Source organism: Camelus ferus, chromosome 25 (genome assembly GCF_009834535.1).
Source record: "Camelus ferus isolate YT-003-E chromosome 25, BCGSAC_Cfer_1.0, whole genome shotgun sequence".
NCBI classification, from domain to species: domain Eukaryota; kingdom Metazoa; phylum Chordata; class Mammalia; order Artiodactyla; family Camelidae; genus Camelus; species Camelus ferus.
In genome coordinates this window covers 23,857,957-23,879,991 of record NC_045720.1, presented here as the reverse complement: position 1 = coordinate 23,879,991, position 22,035 = coordinate 23,857,957, and the positions used below count along the sequence as shown (strand labels likewise).

Here is a 22,035-nt window from a genome sequence, read left to right as displayed (position 1 = left end):
ATTTGCATTTTAAATTTTCTTTAAATTTTGTTTTTCCTGTAGGAAATAGACTGGCAAGAAGGATTCCTATCTGCCTGGGTATGACAAATTTCTTCTCCCAAATCAGTGCTTTCTAAATATGGTATTCCAATTTGGAGCAAAGATCGTATGTGATTGCAGGGCTACCACTGGTTCCTGCAAACAATATTATCCTTTCCAAACATTTTATAAACATTATTTACAGCAATTACAAGGCTTCAACTTACCATATATGTTGATTTTTGTCATTATCTAGAAAGAAAACTAGACTTTGAGTTCAATAACTAACTTTGCTACTTATTTGTAAGTTGTATGACCTTATATCTCTGCTTCTTAGAACTCAGTTTCCATTCATCAATGAAATGGGAATAATAACACTTGTCCAACAGATCTCATAGGGATATGAGCACAAAACGGTTTAATGACAATGAAAATACTTTCTTAAATCCAAGGAATTAAACAATTAAACTGCTATCAGGACCTCATTTAGAATTCAGTGTATTGATAAGAATGTGGCCTTTTCGTCTGGATTTTCTTGATCTCTTAGATCATGTCAGGTTAAGAAAAAAGGGGCAGATACTGAAAAAGTAATTTTGTGTCTACACTTGAGAAGAGGCCAACCACACCACTTGTGCATTGGACTCTGTTCCCTGTTCCAGAACATAGCTCCTCTGTTGTCCTGTATCATAAAGTTTTCCCTCTCTGTGGGAGTGTTCCCTAAGCAAACAAAGATGCTGTAAAGTCTCATCTTTGAAAAAAATAGATGAACTCTTCATCTCCCTCTGGCAACCCTTCTGCTCTTCTACTCCTTTTTCTAGAAAAACCCTCAAAAGATATGTTTATAACACCCTCCACTTCTTCCATCTTCTCTTGAGCTCACTCCAAACCAGCTTGCCTCATAAATTAAAGTCTTTATTAGTCTAAATAAATAACTTTCTCCAAAAATACCCACTTCTTCTTACTCATGTTTTTCTTTCTTGTATTTATTCTCCAAGTTTCAAGAGCGGCTTAAAGTGGGTCCCAAATGTTTTAGTGTTACCTTTACTCTTTATCTTTCTTGAGTTCTAGTATATCTGTAAAGTCAGTTGGTGCTTTTTACTAGGCATTGTAGTAATAATTATCAGAATTATTTCAAATGTTAAATGTTTAATATTCTTGAGTGCTTTATAACTGAAAAAGCAATGGGCAACCCAGAAATTCACCTTCTAGGCATATACCCAAGAAAAAGAAAAACATGCGCACACACAAAGACTTGTACATCGATGTTTATAGCAGCAGGATTCGTTATGGAAACTACCCAAATAAATGGATAAAGAAAAGGGGGTACATACACAAGATGGAATATTATTTGCCAATAAAAAGAAACAAAGTACTGACTGATACAACGTGGAAGAACCTGAAAAACATTACGCTAAGTGAAAGACAACAGTCATACACAAAAGACTGCATGATTCCATTCATATGAGATGTTCAAATAGGCAGCTACATGGAGACATAAAGTCTGTTTGTGATTTCCTAGGACTGGGGCAGGAGGGGGAAGGTGGAGAGGGACTACTAATGGACATCGAATTTCTTTTCGGGATGATGAGAATGTTCTAAAATTAGATTGCGGTAAAGGTTGCACAACTCAGTGGGTATGCTAAAAATCCTTGAATTGTACACTTTAAGTGGGTGAATTTAATTATATGTAAAGTATACCTCAATAAGGCAATATACAAGGTTAGCATCATTAGTCATAAGTCAGGTTGATAGCCCGCACCCTTGATGTGTTGTGTTAAGAATGGCAGTTCACCTCAGTAGCCTTCCTCCCCCCAAATCCATAACTTCATTCTAATATTAAAGATAACATCATCCCAACTCAAATTGAGTTGAGGGATGTTCTATAAAATGGCTAACCAGCACCCCTCAAAACTACCAAGACCATCAAAAATAAAGTTAGATAAACTCTGACAGCCCAGAGAAACCTAAGGAGATGTAATGACTAAACATAATGTGGTATCCCGGATGGGATCTCGGAACAGAAAAGGCACACAAGGGGAAAACTAATCAAATCTGAAGAAAGTGTGGAGTTGGCTAATTCTGTGTAAGAATTGTCACTATTGGTTCATTAACTGCAACAAGCAAATGCATCATACTAATGTATCATACTAATGTTACATCATTACTAATAATACATACTAATAATACATCATACTAATGTAAGGTGTTAGTAATGGGGGGCTTTGGCGTAGGGTATTTGGAAACTCTCTGTTTTATCTTTGCAACTTTTCTATAAATCTCACACCATATTTTAAAAGATAGTATACAAGCATTGGCTGATAGTTTTAGAACTTGTTGTAAAAATCATAGTACTAGTAATAGTGATAGTCAGTAAAACAAGTTTCCTCAGCAGCCTAGAGAATCTAATGACCCTCTGGTTTCTCACAGGCAGCTCATATGTGCAAAGTTGAGCTTGCATCCACTCAAGGAACCATACTCTTATCTAACAATTAGAAATCTATCCAATGCATACTTGTAAAAAAAAAATTTAAAGGAAAAAAATATCCCTGAATAGGGTCTTTATCTAGATGTTTTATAAAGATCACAAAATGATGTGTTCAGGACAGAGTTAAAACTCTCTTGTGAGAACTACATGCTGTTTATTCCACATAATTAAATACCATGAAGAGTAAAATATATATAATAGGGCTTGATTTTAAAGTTTCAAGCTGATCCTCATGAAAAAGATAACTCTTTGCCCTAGGGTCCAGGAACAGAGACCTGTCCAGCTTAGATCCTCCTGTTCCCAACCCACTCTTCTTCTCAACCATCTCTGTAGGCAGTTCTCTCTCTAAACACTGGGTTTTAATCAGTTGATTTTTACAACCTCTTTTTCTTGCCTTCAATATACTCTGCAGAAATGGCTGCCTGCTTCTTCACTGACTTTTTAGCTCCATGGAGCTGATGTTTTCAAACTCAACATGCTGCATCTCCTTTGGCAGCTGCATCTTTCCTTCTGACAGAGCAGAACGAGTGCCAAGCACCCCACAGAAGATGGCTTTTCTAATGGTTTCCACAAACTTCCTAGAGAAAGAGCTATCTCCACTTCTTTATGCGGTCTGCATGTGGAACTTGCACACCAAACTACTTCTGGTGTGCCCCACTATCTCGTGCCCCCAGATTGTCACACATTTCCAATCTCTGCAGGAACACTTGCCCTGCCTCTCTTTATCTTCCAATTTTGACTTAGCTGTCACTGAGACCAGCAAGCCCTTGGGGCCCCAAGTCTAGATCACGTGCTCTCATAAGCAAAACTTCCCTCTGTTTTAGCACTTATCACATTATATTATAACTGCCTACGAGATTATAAGATACATGAAGCCATTGGCAATGTCTTTTGGACCACTGTCGAATTCTCAAGAGCCAGGTCGTTGACTGGTACACAGTAGGAATGCAAATGAGCCTCCTAGAATAAATGGATAAATAAATTCCTTCCCAATCGAAAACATACGGTAAGGTCATTTTCCCTTGAAGATTGTTTCATGATGTTTCTCAAGGACCTTTACATCCTGGGGTGGAGGCTTCTGTAAAGAAGCAGCCTTTCACCTCATTGTATATCCCAGGCACTTCCCCAGCAAAAATATCAATGCTTAAAAACAATGGCCCAAAGATGTTTTCAAACTTGCATTTTTGTCACTTATTTGGAATAACAACAGAAATAAAACTTCAACAACCCACAGTGAAATTAATTCAGTATAAAAGACAATCTCCAGGACATTTCCTTTCTAGGTGTTTGCTCCTGTATTAAGAACTGTTAAATTCCAAGCTATGGCTACACCAAAAACGTGTGAACGTTTTAGAAAGAGATTAAACTCAATCAAAGATATTTGGAATTAACTAAAAATAATTACGAATGAGATTAAACGTTTTCTTGATCATCCCACTGGAGACGTAATTTCCTCTGGGTCAGTCTTAGAAGTATCATTGTATTTATTTCATTTCACACCTTCTTAATACTTTAAAAAATATATTTCAAACAAAAAGCTGAAATGTATTAAGGATTCATTTTACTAATTAATCAATCTCTATTTAAACGGTATTTTTTAAATTAAAAAATTAAGTGTTTCTAAAAATCCTCTAACAATATGTTGGGGAATTAAAACCCAGAAAAGGATCATGGTTACATATTTTGAAATAATTCTTTCCATGCCTGAATTTATTTAGCATTTATTGAGGCCTATCTTGTGTCACATACTATACTAAATCCCTGAGGAAAGAGAAGTGAATAAACTTTACTCATGTCCTGAAGAAGCTCACCATCTCTTGGACAGGTGGACAAATATAATCTTTGCAATAACAAGTTTGGAGAGTGATATCGAAGTATGCGTGGAGGGCTGTGGAAGCGCAGGGCAGAGATATTAACCTAAAAATAGATTGCTTTTCTTTAAGACAATGAAAATTGCTCCCCACTCACATTAAGTAAAAAGATGTAGGTAGATATTAAATGTGGATTCAGCATTTCACCTGAAAATTGTAGAGAAAAATAGACAGACAGATGAAATTCAACCTTTAAGTTCAGAAATTCAGCAGCAGTAATTATGTTGGAATTATACTTAGAAGAAGTTAAATGTTTTGGCAACCATATGGGGAAAACACAGTAGAAATCTCATCATGAAAATGCGACTTTCACAGGGAGGGCAAAGTATAAAGGAGAGAGCATGGGCTTTGGCTTAAGCAGACTTAGCTTGAATCATGGCTGTCACTTACTGGCCCTGTGTCTTTAGACCAATCACATACACTCTCTAAACCCCAACTTCTTCATATGCAAAATAGAGCCAATACTAGCTTACACATGGAGTTATTATAAGCATTAAATAAGAAAGTGTTTACATATCTTTATGATGGGCCATAATAAAGACTCAAATGTGATGCTGACAATCCAATTGTAAATCAAGCCAGGGATTCACATATAGGATGCTTAGTCCTTGGCAAGGAGTGGGAGGGTGTTGGCAAGTGTAAAGCAGCAACCTGACGTCAGAGAACCTGCAGGGGACAAAGGCAGGGTTGTGAGTGATGATGATGACGTCAAAGATGATAATTACTATGGCTCCTTCCAAAGTTCAGAATACTTATCACTGAATTAAGCCTTTAATTTCCTAGGGTCAGTTAAAGTATCTACTCATAAAACTAAAAGTCAGCTTAGGAGAAAGCAGGCTTCCATTAACCTCTTGACTGGTAGACCCTCCTTATTGCTGAAAGAAGTCAGAATGTCTGGAATGTTTCATCTGGTATTATGTGAACCAGTGTGAAAATCACACCTTCCCACTGAACAGCTTCCCTCCCCCAGTAAGCGAAGTATAAAATGTAATTGCCCTGCATGCACTGAGTCAGAAGAGCTCGGGAGCAGTGAGTGAGGGAGAACAGGGGGCTTGGGGCACATCTTTGGAGGGCAGGGAGAGCTTCAACAAAGTGTTAAAATGGTCCTGGGGGCAGAGGAAACACAGCAACTCCAGAGTAGGTGGATAGCTAAGAGGTGCCACTGCAACGAAGTTGTAGGAGTTCTTCAAAAGAAGACAGTAGTGGTTCAAGAAGAGATAAAGGCTATGTGGGCCCATAGGTGAGAAGAAGCCTTGTAGTAAATGGTATTTGGAGAGCCAAGGAAGGAGACAATTACTATAGAATAAAAAGCAAAAGGGAGCATTACTCCCATAACACAGGGCTCATGGGGAGTTCTTGGGGTAGAAAAGAATGGTTAAGGGTAAGACAGAGTCCCAGTCTCAGCAGGAGGGCTGAGGGAAAGTAAGATATTCTAACACAGGGACTAAGATGGATTCTGTTATCAGGATTAGTACAAGGTTGGGAGCTGAATTTATAGTAGATATTAGTGACAGAGTAGGTGTCTATCTGTGGAATCCTTATTTATTTCTACACCACAGAAGTTTTAAAAGCTCTCTGTAAAAACAGGTTCCCTCTCGGTGCCAGAACTGTAGAGGCTGCTGGTGGGGGCTTCAGGGAAACAGCCGGTGGGGCTTAAGAGGGATGAAGGAGAAAGAATCAGTTCGTTCTGCTTGGGTAGTTTTCAAGATCAGAACATCTAGAAAGTCTGGGCTGAGGAAGCTGAAATTTTTCAAACTGTGAGAGACAAAAGATAACTGAAAGCTTATTCTTAAATGTGAAGAAAAGGTGAGTGAAGATGGGATGAGAGCCTAGGTCTCCCTGTGCTTATCGCAGACTCTCCTGGTGCCCTGGGTCCCATCCTCTCAGCCAGACTGTGACTTCAGCCATGGCTACTATGGATGGTCTCTGCTTGCAGAGAACACTCCGCTTCCAGTATCCACTGTCCCCTGACCTTCTCTCCTCTTTTCTGCCTCAAGGTTCTCTCTAAAGCCCCCAGGAGTTTCCAGGCAGGAGTACGGAGCATTAAAAGCCCCTCAGGCACCCCTCAAGAAAGGGGGGATGGCAGCCAGTGGATAGACGCCCCAGCCTCTCGCCCTCTGGGCACATGCTCCTGACGTGCACTCCTTGATCCAAAGTTGCTCTTAGTGGGAGTTGTCAAAAAAAAAAAAATACCTGATTTTGGCTTTTCCTCCTCTGTCACACTCTTCTCCATGCCTTTAATCATGCTTCCTGGGGTCATGTCCCAAATAAACTGCCTGCACTTAAGTCCTTGTCTCAGACTACATCTTGGAAAATAAAGGTTGGAGGAGAGAGAGGGAATTATTTTAGCGTCATTTTTTTTTTTTTTTTTGCACGGTTATGTTTTCATTTGTGTTTGCACTGCATTTCTGCTTCTCCACAGGTCACCAAGATGCTGGCAGTGGTTGTCGTTCTGTTTGCCCTTTTATGGATGCCCTACAGAACTCTTGTGGTTGTCAACTCATTTCTCTCCAATCCTTTCCAAGAAAACTGGTTCTTGCTCTTTTGCAGAATTTGCATTTATCTCAACAGTGCCATCAACCCCGTGATTTACAATCTCATGTCCCAGAAATTCCGTGCAGCCTTCAGAAAGCTCTGCAAGTGTAAGCAGAAGCCCACAGAGAAACCCGCTAACTACAGCGTGGCCCTCAGTTACAGCGTCATCAAGGAGTCCGATCGTTTCAGCACAGAGTTGGATGCTCTCACTGTCACTGACACTTACTTGTCTGCCACGAAAGTGTCTTTTGATGACACCTGCTTGGCTTCTGAAAAAACCATTGGCCAAAGTTGATTCATGGAATAGAAGAAAATAGATGACAAAGTAAATGAGAATCTGTGCACTTATCAACCCAGGAGAGGAAATGGCCAGTACTCGTCTGTGAAGACAGAGCAGATCAAGTCTATCGTTGTGCTAACAAATCCTGGCCCAAGTTGCTATAACCCATGAGAATGATTTTTTTCTTCTCCTCTCAAAAAATATATATCATAAGAAACTGAGTGGATCTGTGAAAGATGCAAATGGTGGAAACTGAAACTGTAGCCCTCTCCCTTTAATTTGAGAAATTCACTGTATTTTCTGGGGCCATGAAGTTTAGATAAAATCTAGACATCAGTTTACCTTATTTGCAATAACTATATCAAACGTAATTTCTCACCCTCCCCCAAATTATTTATACGTTTGGTGATTTGGCAAAATGCAAATTTAATGTTTGCATTTAGCATTTCATTTAATGAATATCTGGGACTACAGGGGAAAACAGAAAAAACATCTTACTTATTGAGGAAAAATGAGATTTCAGACAAATATGTTCACTATATGAAAAAAAAGTCATAATGCTGATAAAATTCTGAGTTGGTTTTTATATCTTACAAAGTAGACGGTCATCATTCAACTTTAATGTAAACTTCAAAATAGCCAAACTTCAAAATAGCCAAAATTACCAATTGAGAAGACATGTAGATTTGATATTTAGATAAATCCAGCTCTTCACTCATGGAGCCTTCCGAGGATGTGTGAGACAGCAGAAATATCAAGATTAAGTAACTGGGAAGATACATCCTAACATATAACTAACACTGAAAAGTATAGCCAAGACAAGACCAAGTATTTAAAATAAGGTTTTCTTTTTTTCTCTGAAACTCTTAAGGAAGAAAACCTTTTTGAGCATTCTTGTATATAAACTACTGAGCCATGTCAAGTGAATCCTTCTAGCTGAACCTAGCTTACAAGTCTGAAACACCCTCGGAAGTTTAATTCCTATTCTAAGTCAGCCAAAGTCTGACTGTCACATTTCCAGGTGAAGACTCCCCGCTGAGCATTGTAGTCTATGGATTTTAACTTGTCTGCAATTGTCTTTCCTTCCTGCCTGCCTGCTTGTCATTTATAGGTTCTTTTTTTTTTTTTCCAAGTGCTAGCAATATTTTGTTTACAGATTCTAAACCAAAGCAATGCAAAATTCTGTTGGCTTTATTTTCAGTAGAGCTAAAACTGATTTTATCTCATTTTCAGTATCTCTTTATAGTTATGACTTAGAGCTGCTTGCTATTCTATTCCAGTGATTATTACAGAGATGTGAATGTGAATCTGTCAGGTCCTACTTTAATCTCTTTCAGTTGACTCATCTACTAAGATTTGGCTGATCGGTATCTCCCAGTGTAAAAACCACCCTTGGTCATGGTTCAGTAATAGCTGATTTTTAATGACTAGGTCAAAAAGTGCTGGGTACTTTTAAGTGCCCCACAGACTGGCAGTTTCCCTCTCCGGGGTATATCCTTATCTTGCAGATTTTTTCTAAAGCCTGATTGGTAATGATAAGTACCCCCACACAAACCTCTCTTTGAAGAAAATGTCACTCTATTTTGGAAACTTCAGTTTTTAACTGCTGCTTCATGGAGACTCTGCCATCCAGAACCTCGGTCCAGAAACACTTTGCTGAAATTTGGCCTCATTGTCTCCATGAAGACATTCTTATCCTGTCAAACAAATTCAAGCAAATACTTACAGGAAATACCCTAAAAGTCTATATGCATGACACTAAGAAATCTATTTTAACTGACTTTTCATCCTGGATTAAATATTAATTTTGGAATCATATAGACAGAGCACTAGAGTGACCCAACCCAGAATCACACACGCCTATGTGCAGGAGCATACAGACACATACACACAGATGCATAAATTGCTTAACAAACGGAATTGAACTATATTAGATTTTCTTTGTTAGGGAAAAGAACTGATACCATTGTCTTGGACTTGCTGGTAGATATTGAATCAACATCATCTTCATCACAGTCTCACTGCAGCTATCATTTCTCTTCTGATAAGACCAGGGATCAGGGATTAAGTCCCTAAATTGTGTGGATATTGGTGAGAGAAAATGAAGAAATGTCACTTTTTTCTTTTTCTTTTTTTTTAAGCCAGCATGCTAATTAAAATTCTTGCAACAGATGGCTAAATGATAAAAAAAATACACACTTTGCGGAGTGGCAAAATCAGATGTTGAAAAAAAGTACGATTAGTTTTACATGATAAACACAGAGCACAATATACTCCTCCCACCTTTGGAAATTTAATATGTGGGTTCAGTTTTTCTGTTTTAATGTTTGAAAAGTTGTTTGCTAATAATCTTTTAGTTTTAGACCACATGGGAAATTCAAAAGAACATAGTTCATAGTATTTCAACTCTAAAGCAAATGCCATTATGAAATTAAAAGTTCCCATTCAATATCCAGTAGATATTTGAGTTTACACAGCAGAGATATAACTTTTTAAGGTACTTTTTTATCACACTGTACTAAATCACAAAATATTGCCCCAAATAATCAAAACAAACCATCAAATGAAAAAGAAAGAGCTAGGTTAAAAATTGCTGACAGAGTGAAGTAACGTTATTAAGGTCTCCCTTAAAAAAATTCCTTGAGTTATTTTATTACTTCCAATTTCATTAATTGCTGAGTGTCTTTAGTTAGATCTTGCACCTGAGGTAATTAGGTAACAGGCACAGATCATGAATAAAACAAGCAAACATAAATTTGCTCTTAAGACTTCTCCCTCAGTATTATGAGTATATTTCTAGAGCTTCACTCCAACACAAATATTCTAAATGCTGAAGAGAAATGAGAAAAATGTAAACTCTACAATCATTCTTAAACAAGTTAAATACACAAAACAATACCCCTTGACAACAGGCCAAAAAAATGGCTGATTTGAGCTAAACACCTAGTTAAGTCAAAGGAAAACTATAGCCATAAAACTTAGGTTAGTGTAACTCTTAAATGGATGCTTGAATTGTTTCATTTTCAGAAGCATGTGTTGGAAAAATAATAACAATATGTCTTAGTAAAGCTGAGAACTGCTCTTAAAGAAGAGAATTACATCACTCTAAAACATGTTAAATCCATAAACATAACGGAATACAGGAAAGATCAATTCCTTGGAGGAAAAGGAGATTTTAAATAGTTTACCCTTTGAATTCTATACATAATATATTCAACATTATTTATGTCTCTCAACTGCAACTCACAAACAAGTTGGAATATTTGTTCCTGGAGTAAGACAACTGGATGTGATGAGAGAACATCTACAACCAGTCAATCCAGGTTCAAAGAACATTTGTTTCAGATGTCTGGAATCACGTGTTTTCCTTGGAAGAAGCAGAGAATGAACATCTCTAACAACTGATTTTCTGTTTATCTGTAGTTGTTCACTACAGATGTAAATAACCATCAAAACCAAGATTTGGCTGAGTGACTGTAAGTTTTTAGAGTAAAACACATGATAAAGTCTTACAACGCTTTGTAGAAATAAATGGATTTTTCTCTCCCTCCCTACCTCCCCCATAAAACTCCTTTCCCTGCACAAACATAGTTTTCCTCAGATCAGCCAGTTTTATTATCTGACTTCATTCAAGACTAAACCTGGACATGAACTCTCTTAAGTATAAAAATATATGTATGTATATATGGAAACATTTTGTTACTCTGAACACTTATGTTTTCATAAAACTTTGTTCAAACTGTGGAAGAACTGATGCTTCTAAAATTTCTATATAAGTTATGTCCCTATTTCCATGGTGGGTAAGTCATGTGTAGAGTTGAGCTGCTCAATATGGTTTTTTTTCCACACAGAATGAAGTAGAGGTCTGGCGTTTCAGAGCTTCACTGAGGAAGTAGTAAAAGAATACTCCATATGTGAAAAACTGCAGAAATTTGTTTAAGAAAATAAGTCTCTTCTCATTCTTAAGCATTTCACAATCCAATGAAGAAAAATAAAACCAACATAATGTTACCTCAGGATATAACAGTTTGGCAGTATTTAGAACATGAATTGGAGACATCAGAAATGTTTTAAAGCAGTTAAGATCATTTATGTATTATCATTCTATTTTATGAACTATAATTAGAAATATTGATTAATTCTTAACTTCATTGATCACTCAGAGGAAAAAAGGTCAAATAAAGCCCTGTAGTATTTTTGTTTTTATGTTTGGTCTCTATGTATAAACTCGAATCACTCAGCAGAAAAGCTTATTTACAAGAGTGCCCATTGGGGAATAGTTTTGTTCCTGAGGTGGTTAGAACCAAATGGACTATGCTAATATAAACTAAATTCTACATGGTTCTGATGTTAATATTCAAATAATCTCTTTGAAAAGAATTACTGAGAATGTTTGTAGACAATGTTGTCAGGCTTGTTTACATTCTTCTCCACCAAGTACATTTATGGCAAATGCAAGAAGAGGTGATTGATGTATATTTTGGAAATTACGTCTGAAAAAATGAAAAGGCTGGATGAAATAGTACTGCTGGGACAGAACATTGTCAGAACTGTCAAATCTGGATCCCGCAAGAAAACAAAAGACAGTTTTATGGCCAATAAACAGCAAATCCACACAATGATTGCCTGTACCTCCTCAGGGAGGAGCATCTGGGTCAAGTCCATACTACAGGCTCTCAGCTGAAATACTGGAAATGAAAGCACTTTGAAAATTACAGAAGTTAAAAGGATGGGAATAAACAATGGAGTTGCAACTTATTTGAGCCTCAAAGCAACACCGATAAGTGATTACGTCATTCCTCACAGGATAATGGACTTAATGTTTGTGCCTATGGCTGTCCTCTGACTTGCAAAAAAGAGAGTATGAACTTTCTCAAAAATGTTATGGACTGATACTGATAAAGATGGAGATTTTCCAGAAAAGAAAAGTACATAAAATATGGCAGTAGAAAAAGATTCCGCTTAACCGCAGGTCTGAATTCAGAAGCCATAAGAGCAGTTTCTGTATTCCTGAAATGGCAAAAATGCCCCAGTAAGGAGGCTAAATGTTTACTCCTTAACCAGGAATAATAAACCACTCCCACTTTGCTGTACGTAAGAATTACCGGGAAGCTTATGCCTGTAGCCCTCTGACCACAGCTTGAAAACCACTGAGTCATGGTCCCCGATGTAGGGCCTGCAGGCTCTTATTCATCACGTAATTCTTAATAATCAAACTACAGGAAAAGTCCTTGGGAGTAAGTCCATTTCATCTTAGTATTCCACAAATTATCTAAACCTGGATGATGTTCCTAAGTATCGGTTAAATGAAGGAGTAAATGGATGAATTTCAAGCTAAGGAATACATTTTTAAATTTTCTGATGATGTCTAATTTGCACATCTGATGATGTCTAGATCTGTCTGCACCATAAGATAACTAGTTCTATCTGGTTTTTATTTTTTAAACAGTTCTCCCAGCTCAGCGAAAGGCACTGCATTAAGTGTGCCAGCTGTTGGTCACAATTGCTCACATATGCACAGTGCCTGACAATTCCAGTAGCACTGCCACATCCTAATTTATTCATGAGAAATAAAGAAGACTAACACACCGCCTCTGCCCTCAAGGAGATTACAACCTAGTGATCGTACTGCCACAGAAACAAGAACTACAGAAGACATAACTAGAAGCCAAATTGTGTGATTCCAGGCTGCGAACAACTGAGCTCTTCAGAGGAAGGGGAGCATTTCTAGGACCTGGAGTTATTAAGGAGGAGTTTGTAGAGAATATGGGGCTTCTTCCAAGGATACATTTGATTTAGATCGTTAAAGAAAAAACACTGTGTATGGGAGAAATAAGAGAAGTGAGGGCAAGGAGACACAAATAAACCTTAGAGCAGGACTCTGGACATTAAGGCTATATGTCCAAAGTAAGTACATTTCATGAGAGATTAAGGAAGTCAGCTAGTCCTTTAATATTTGTCATCGCCAATTAAACCCCAAGCAAAGGAAAAGTAAGTGAAGTCAAGGACCTACCTGTACTTATGTTTGGAGAGGAAATACTCACCCACACACTAGAATAGAGAGTTAAAAAGCGTACAGGTCACCTATGTTTATTTTCTAAACATTTCACTTACTATATATAGAAAATATAGTATCCGATTGTCTTAAGTGTTATCATTCTAAAAGTATTCTTATAGTCTTAATTTTTGAAGTGAAAAATACATGTATGTGTATACATAAATGTCCTTGTTTCTATATTATATCATCATCACATATTTTAAAGTATTTATACCTGTGTATATTATTCAGGGGTCCTTAACAACTCTGGATTTATCCAGTTTATGCTCACCATAGAAATCAGAGCTAGCTCAGGGACCTTCATGAACTTAAGCTTCAAGATTAAATATGAATTGGGAAGCACATAGTGATTCGCTCCAGATTCCTTGTGACAACATCATGGACTTGCATGTTGCTTTTGATGTGCTTCTGAATATGCTGGCTTCTTTCCACCAGTTTTAGAGTTTTATGCTGACTCATTTCATCACTTGGAAACTAATTGCTATATCCTTGTAGGACAAGGACTCTTCCTTAAGAAAGTACAATATTCTGTGCTCTGCTGTGGAAAACTGTGTGTCTGTTCCAGTATGTGTATTGTGAGCAATAAAGCATCAAACTGAAAGAACCGGCTCTTTAGTTTTCTTTGTCTTCCAAATTATGTCACTTTTGGTACAATTTGACCCTAAACTACTTGCCCAGAAGCATTTCATTTTAATCCAGTGGCACCCAACATGTACCACTGTGCTTTTTTGAGATGATTATAAATAACACAGAGATAGACATTTTCCATTTTAATAATAAATTTAATGTGTATTGGAGCAAATATGACTCATAAAATTCATGATGTCAGTTATATTTATGAGTTCCTTTAATGTTGATATTAGATATGACAAAAAACCATAAAGGTTAGATAAGTGGCTGGAGTTTGGACAACACTGAAATAATTATTTCAAGTGTCTCTGCCCCTTTTTGAACAACAGCAAAGTAAACCCAAATGCTTGTGTGTATCATTGCAAAGCAAATTGCTCCATTACCTTTGTAGTGCCTAGTAATCTCCAATTTACCTGCAATAGGCAGAGCAAAAATACACAGACTGTAAAGTTCAGCTCTTGATAAGTGGGGTTTTGGCTCATTCCTGGGGCCACTGCTCTAGTACACAGACTCCATCTGATAAAAGTTCATCTTGCCATGTAAAAGAAAATGCTTTTCTTGCATAAAAATAAATAACATTTGAAGCACTGCAGCACTGGGTGAACAAGAGTGTATTCTTTGAATCCTCTTTATTCAAAAATAAAACAACCTTGCCACCACTAACCCTGTCTACCTTCCAAAACATTTTTGTCTTACATTATGATGTGTAGCACCTCCAGCAATGTAAATTTTCCTCAATACTCATAGGTAATTAGTTTAGTGGGATTTTACCAAATAGCATTAAACTCTTTCCCAGATCTCCTAAAAATGCTGTAAAAACCAACGATGACACATTTTTGCTCACCATGGTCAGAAAGTGCAATGACTAGCACTCTGCCTGGAACATAATGAACCCTTCAAAATATCTGTTAATGGATGTAAATGAATGTGCTTATTAAAAAATTAAATTTAATGAATGGCATTTTTTTTACCACAGATAATAACTACTAAGGGTCTAGACTGCAAACAGACACTAAAATTCTTAGACCTCAATCTCAAACACCAGGCACTTATTCATATTAATCTTAAAGTATGTTCAGTCTCATAAGTCCACAAGCTTTTTAGGTAAATCAGTGGTGGATCAGAAACGTCATCATCAGAAAATAATGCCAAGAATAGATCTCATTGTATTTCCTGTCAGAGATTGCCTTCAAAGTCTCAAAGGACTGACATCACATATTTATATATGTTATTACTCTTCTAATATAGCACAAACTTGATGAATCACAGAAAACAAGTTTTTTTCTCGATACTTCCACTGTAGGATCCTGTCATTTCAATTCATCTTTTTGTCTCCTCAATTTCTCTTAAGTGATTTATAAATATTTGACTCAGCATATAATCATTGCATCTGTAAAATGGAGATAGAAATATCTAATCCATGCATGAACTGTGAGGATTAAATTAAATTATACATACAAGTAATTACAAGACACAGCCCACTCAACATTCTCTAACGATTATTCATCAGACAAAAGATGAGGAATTTCAACCATATCAAGTCACAAATACTGAGAAATGCTGTGCAAGGTACTTTGCTAGATGCTGGAATCAGCCAAAGAAGATAATAAGAATTGCCCTCAGGAATCTTACAGTCTGACTGAAGACATCAAATACAAACAATTTTGGGTAACAGTACAAGATTCAACTAGCAGTTCAAGAAGCCAGAGAAGAAAAAAAGGAAGTGCATGGTGAGTTCCCCTATTATTAACACAAACAGTAATTGCCAAGAAAGTTCAAAAGGGAGGGAAGTCACTCCAGTCTACACCAGCAAGATGAGACCTTAAAGAAGCAGTAGAATGTGAGCAGAATGTTAAATAGTAGTAAGATATGAAAGAGCAGAGAAGGCATGCGGGGGAGCAGACAGAGAGAAAGGCATTCAAAAAAAATGTCTCAACAAATGAGAAGGGATAAGATGTGTGGAGACAGAGGAGTGGGATAGAAACTGTGGAAAACTGTTTACAGTAGAATATCAAGAGCAGGGTAACAGCCTGAATTCAGGTCATGCTCATTGAAAAGGCCCGTAGTTGGGCTGTGTTTTACTTTCAAACTAAGAATATTTTCCTGAAAAGGTTAGGCATGAAAATAATAATAATGCTATGGATTAAATGTTTGTGTTTCCCAGAAGTTCATGCATTGAAATCTTAACTCCAAAGGTGATGGGATTCAGAGGTGAAGACTTTGGGAGAAGATTAGCTCATGAGAACAGAGCCTCCATGAGAGAGATTAATGCTCTTATGAAAAGAGACCCGCAGAGGCTCCCCCTCTCCTTCTGCCATGTTAGGACCCAGCAGACTGCTACCTGGATACCAGACTTGGAATCTGTCAGTGCCTTGGTCCTGGACTCCAGAATTGTAAGAAATCAATTTCTCTTGTTTATAAAGCACCCGATCAATGGTATTCTGTTAGAGTGGTCCAAACAGACAAGACAAATCCTATTTTGCTTAGCTTGTTTCTGGTTTAGAGTAAGTAGAATGTAAGTAGAATAGTAGTATTATCTTTGAATCTATGAATCTAGATTATTCCAAAATAATAAGTTTACTTTTTTAAATGTTGATAATAGAAGTTCAAGTTCAAGAGGACAGCATTATGAATCTAGAATGTTTCTCCTATAAACCCCAGAATTATTTTGACATTAAGATATTTTTCTTTCATTAGTAAAATGGCAAAATTAGGCAAACTTTCTTATCAAAATCACTAGCAAAAGTCATAACTACCAAATAATTCAAGTGCAGGGATTTTTTTTTCTTTTGCAAGGAGCTTTTTGAATGTCTCTCACCTGAGTCAGTTAGCTTCATCTTCTGGTATATAGCAGGTGTAAGCCAGAAAAGGCCTGTCCTAACCCCAAATACACCCATACAAACACTCCCAGATTACAGAATGTATAGAAGTATAAAATCATTTAAAAGCCAGAGACATCTTTCTTCACTCCATCCATGTAACTATTCATTAATTAAAATACACCACGCAGCTACTGCATGACTACTCTCATACACAGGTATTATAAAACGGACACTAGTTGACTCCAAGAAGTGTCTAACGACTCTGCCATTACCCTCAGAGAAACTCCAGCATTGATGACTAAAACAGGGTTTCAACTTGTACCCCACAGTCCAGACCTCGAATATCACATCTTGTCTTCAGCTGTTATGGCAAATGACATGCACGTGGCAATTTCTAAGGTCTAAGACTAACTCTTGAACTGAAAAAAAAAAAAAAAAAAAAAAAAAAAAAACCTGAAAAATAGGTTATAATTACAACAGTCAGAACATTTGTTTGGTTGGTTGTTTTGCTTCTTAGTCCTAGTTAGCTGTGATTGGACAGAGTTGTACAGAAATATCTTGAGACATTATCCCAACAAGTCACATGAAGGGAAGAAAAATAAGAACAACAACAAAAAGGGAAAAAAACCCAATGATTAATGGAAATAACTTTTCCAAAGATCATATTCTGTGTTGGATTTATTGAAAGAAGTTCTTTCAGAGTTTAACATTCAGTATTTAATATAACCACCGTTACTTCATTCTCAGTCAGCCATTTTCTCTGGAAAGATTGTAATTGGCTACCAGAAGGATTTGAGACAGCTGAAGAATCATGGCCTTTGCTTGGAACATTGAACACATTCTTCTTAATGCTAAGATATGAAGGATGTAGAAACACATATTTTCATAGCCAAATGGTGAACTACAGCTTCTTTTCAAAGTGAGCATTTGCTAAGTTTACCCACATCACATATTGTTCATCTAGGCTATACCTCAGACTGTACTTCTGCTTGCTGACCAGAAACAGCAATGGACATGATTAACATGAATTGCTATCCTTTAATTTCTTACATCAGTTACACATTTAGTATTTTTTGAAAATTAATATGGCCATGTCTTATTACCAGCATGATATGGTCAATGGAGTGACACTTAGAAGATCCAGAGAGATTGGGACCCCACATTAAAGCTGCTTCCTGCATGTAGCAAGCACTGTGACAAGGAAGTTGAGGTGACCCAACAAACATTTATTTATCACCATTCTGGAGGCAGGGAAGCCCAAGATAAAGGCACCAGCAGATCTCGTGTCTGGTGAGGACCACTTCCTGGCTGGTGGATAGCAGCCTTCTCCCTGTGTCCTCACATGGCAGAAGGAATGGAGGAGCTCTCTGGGACCTCTTTTGTAAGGGCACCAATCCCATTCATGAGGGCTCCACCCTCATGTGCTAGTCACCTCCCAAACACCCCACCTTCTAATACCATCAGGTATTGCCATAATAGCTGAAGACAAGATGTGATATTCGAGGTCTGGACCGTGGGGCACAAGTTGAAACCCATACCACCTAATCCTACCATTAGGTTAGGATTTTAACACAGGAATGTTTAGGAGACACAAACATTCACTCAATAGCAGAGTGAGAGTCAGTTACACTTGGGTTTGAATTTCCCCTCTGCCACTTATTACCTGGGTATCCTCAGCAAATTACTGAGCTCAGTTTCCTCATTTAGAAAGTGCAGACTATAACATCTATTGTGCAGGGCTGCTGTGAAGAGTAGCGATCAACTATAAAAAGGAAGTGGCACAATGTAGGCCATTATCATCATCATCATCATCATCATCATCATCATCATCATCATCATTACACTTAACATTTGTAAATAAAATGAGCAGTCACCTCTCTCATTGCTCTTTCTGCTTTTCCTGGTTTTTAAGGATCTCCTGACATTCTGGGAAGATTTAAACAGCTGGTCAGATAATGCAGGCAGTGCACATTGATGGAAAATAGTCCTAGTTTAGGGGAAGAGGAATTGTATGGAGAGTTATGAGGGCCCTAAAGACAGCTCCCAAATGAAAATTCGCTGATACTCATTTGAGAAACTTCCTTTCACCAGTAATGTTTTCATGAATTAGATTATCTCCTGTCTCCAAACCAGAAATTTATGAAACTATTTGCCTTCTATTTAGACACATTAGCAAAAAGAAGCTCCCAGTTTTAAGAATGTGCAGTAGTGAGAATTAATAACATTTCTTGAATTTCTATCTTATCCCAGGCATCATGCCAAGTATTTTACACACATTTTCTCTTAATTCTCACAAGATTCCCAGGAGATAGGTACTATATATTTTCTTCTATAAATGAAGAAATTCCATTATAGAAAAAAAAAAACTGAGAACTTATTATGTGCTAGGTGCTGTGCTGAGGGCTTTGTGTGGATTGTCCTTTGGATCTCCAGTACCATTCCGTGAAGTCTTATCATTATCCTTCATTTAAAAATAAGAAAACATAAGCTCAGAGAGATGGGTACATTTGTTAAGGTCACACAGCTTGCCAAGAGTTAACCTATCATTCACATCAACAGTCTGACTTCAGATCCCCATTCAGGAAGGAGCCTACACTGTGTGCAGCGTGTCCAAGGGCTCTGAACACAGAAGCAGAGACAGGACCTAACTCAGACTAGTTGGACTCCAGACCCCAGGGTCACATTATAACCTCTAGCAACACCGAGCACTAGAGTATAGTGTTTCCTCCATGTGTACACGTGTCATTCAAAATGAAAACCACACTAGATGATAAAACTAAACTTCCATGTATGCTGAAGTTAAAATAATTGGTGGGGGGGGGTTCTGATGTCAAAACTAATTTGGGGTGTACAAAATAAACTTTAAAAAAAATCCATCTTTACAGAATTCAAAGTCTGGTGGTCCTGCAGATAAACCCCCAGTAACATCAAGGCTTCCACCTTGCCTTCCTCTGAGGCAGCATGTCCACCAGGGCACCAGCAGCTGAGGAAAAAAAGAAAAGGCGAAGGGAACGGAATGGTTGACAGGAATACAGCATTCAAAAGAGGAGGTAATTTTGGTTCTCTAGTGCCCCTGAGAGGGACAGCCATGAAGAGTAGCCTCAAAAGCTGAGATCAGATGGCTCATGCCATTTAAGAAAGTGGGTGATGACAGTAAGAAACCATACCTGAAACCGTCATTCCCTTGTGGACTACGTATGGTTTGGAAGGTACGATTTTAATACGATGGAAAGAACTCTTAAAAATTCATCTAGACTTTGTGTAGCAGCTGGTGATGACTGCTCCACCTGTCCCATCACCTAGTAGGGATGGAGCACTAGAATTAGAAATAGAATGCATGTATATTATTTATGAATTGTTAAGATATGTACTTGATGATTTCCTATATAGTCTAGGAATAATCACAAGAGCTACACTGGAGTCCAGTATCTTTCTTTTCCCCTTCCTCCTCCCTCAGTGTCTAATATGCGACTAGTAAATTGAGATTGGCATAGTTTAAAAGCCTACAAATAGCAGACTTGTCCTTCACCCAATGAGATTATCAAACACAAAATTAAAATTTCTAGTTATTACCAGTCTTTTTATTGGTTATAAGTAAATGAGTATGACCAGTGTCACAATCAAAGTTTTTTGAGATGAAGACTGTTTGTGATTCCAGGACATTCTCTGAGATCAAGCAGCATCTTTGCTTAACAATGATGGATAATGCATTTTGAGACTAGCAAAGCAGTAAGCAGTTCTCTCTTGGTTTTATGTGTTGCTCTAGACGAGGTGGCTAACAGGCACTCTTTTCCTCCCCTCCATCTTAAGTTTCCCTCTCCTCTTCCAAACAATCCCAGCCCCCTCCTCATGCCCGGAAAACAATTCAAAGAGATGAAACTCAAAGATGGATGTGTGTGTCATGCATTGCTTGGTAATAAAAATTACTGGTCATTTACTGATTGTTTTTTCTTCAGATTGAGTCAAACTCTGCTCCAAAACTACCAAGACAAGCTGCTGCATCAAACTCTCCCAGGATCTGTAATCCTTCTGAAAATGACTGGGTTAACGAAGCTTAAAACTGGCTTGCGATCTTTCTTCTCCTTCTTCTCTGCCTCCTTCTGTACCATCTCTTTCTCCTTTTCAGTCTTATTTTCTCCCCATTCATTCTCCTCCTCGTCCTTCACAGAGCATGATTAAGGCCAGGGTGCTACAACATCAGTGTGGTGCAAGAGTTCATGGATAGAGACTCTTCTGACCCTGATGAGGGACTATTTCCCAGAAGAGATCCTAAGAGTGTGTTCAATTTATCACCGTTTTACCAAAAAGAAAAGCAATATAAGTCAGAAATTAAATACACAACTTTTAAAATAAAAAACACATAAAGCTATAGTTTCTCTGTTTCTGATACTATAAACTGAGGAAAATATCCTTATTCTGCTAAGGATTGACATCATATATTTAAGGAAGATGGATGGATGAATGGATGGGTACTGGTGAATAGATGGACAGATGATAGCTGTCTCAGCCATACAGACAGGCAGCTATTTAAATATTGAAGTTGCTAATGGGTGACTTAAATCCTTTCTTTAAAATTGTTAAGGTTACTCTTGGTACACTCTGTCCTCTTACTGTTCTCATTGCAAGTTCATGATCTAGAAGTCTCATCAAACTCCTATCTGCTGCCCTTCGCACATCCTCCATTCTCACCCCTCTGTTAGCAAAAGGCAACTAGCTCATTCCATACACTGTCCTCTGCCAAGAGGCAGTTTCCCTATTTGTTTTTGTTTTTATCACCCCTAGGAGGAGGCTACTTTCTACCATCTCTTATTTTTGATACGACATATCACAAATAGAAAAATCCTTCTCATCAGATTTTAGAAAAAGACATCAAATGCAAATATGCTGAACTAATGGAAATGCAGGCAAAAAGTATGATCCTGTCTGCCAATAATCTGACATTAGCTCAGAGGGCCCTAAGGCAAGAGTGCAGTGCCTCTGTTTCCCAGTAAATTGAAATCTGGTGTCCCAAGTAGGTATTTGTGTCTAAAATTGAAGCAAATGTGTTCAGGATTTTGCCGGGCTTCACCAGTCAGTGGCCATAAATGAAGTCACGGTAACATCAGTACATAATGTGACTGCATGGTCAACCCACCTGCCTAACAAGAAGGCCTCAGACTCCCCTTTGGTTATTTCTTGCAGGCCTGAGGGGTGTCACTTTACTCAGGACTTGTCCTAATTTGTCTTCAACTTCAGTCTCTTCATTGATGCAAAACAACCAGAGGAAAGTATCTCCCCTCTGACACGGCTGCCAGTTCTCATCATGACAATGTAGATTTGCCCAAGGAAATGCCTCT

General features: G+C 37.8%; 1 protein-coding gene across 1 annotated transcript in view; it reads left to right on the top strand.

The window, feature by feature from the left end:
• The window catches only part of TRHR (thyrotropin releasing hormone receptor), a 478,797-nt gene extending 463,879 nt beyond the window's left edge, over window positions 1–14,918 (top strand). The window contains exon 11 of the mRNA XM_032467898.1: window positions 6,797–14,918. Coding sequence (XP_032323789.1) covers window positions 6,797–7,204 — 408 coding nt within the window. The 3' untranslated portion in view covers window positions 7,205–14,918. The remainder of the gene's footprint in view (window positions 1–6,796) is intronic.
• Window positions 14,919–22,035: the final 7,117 nt, after the last annotated feature.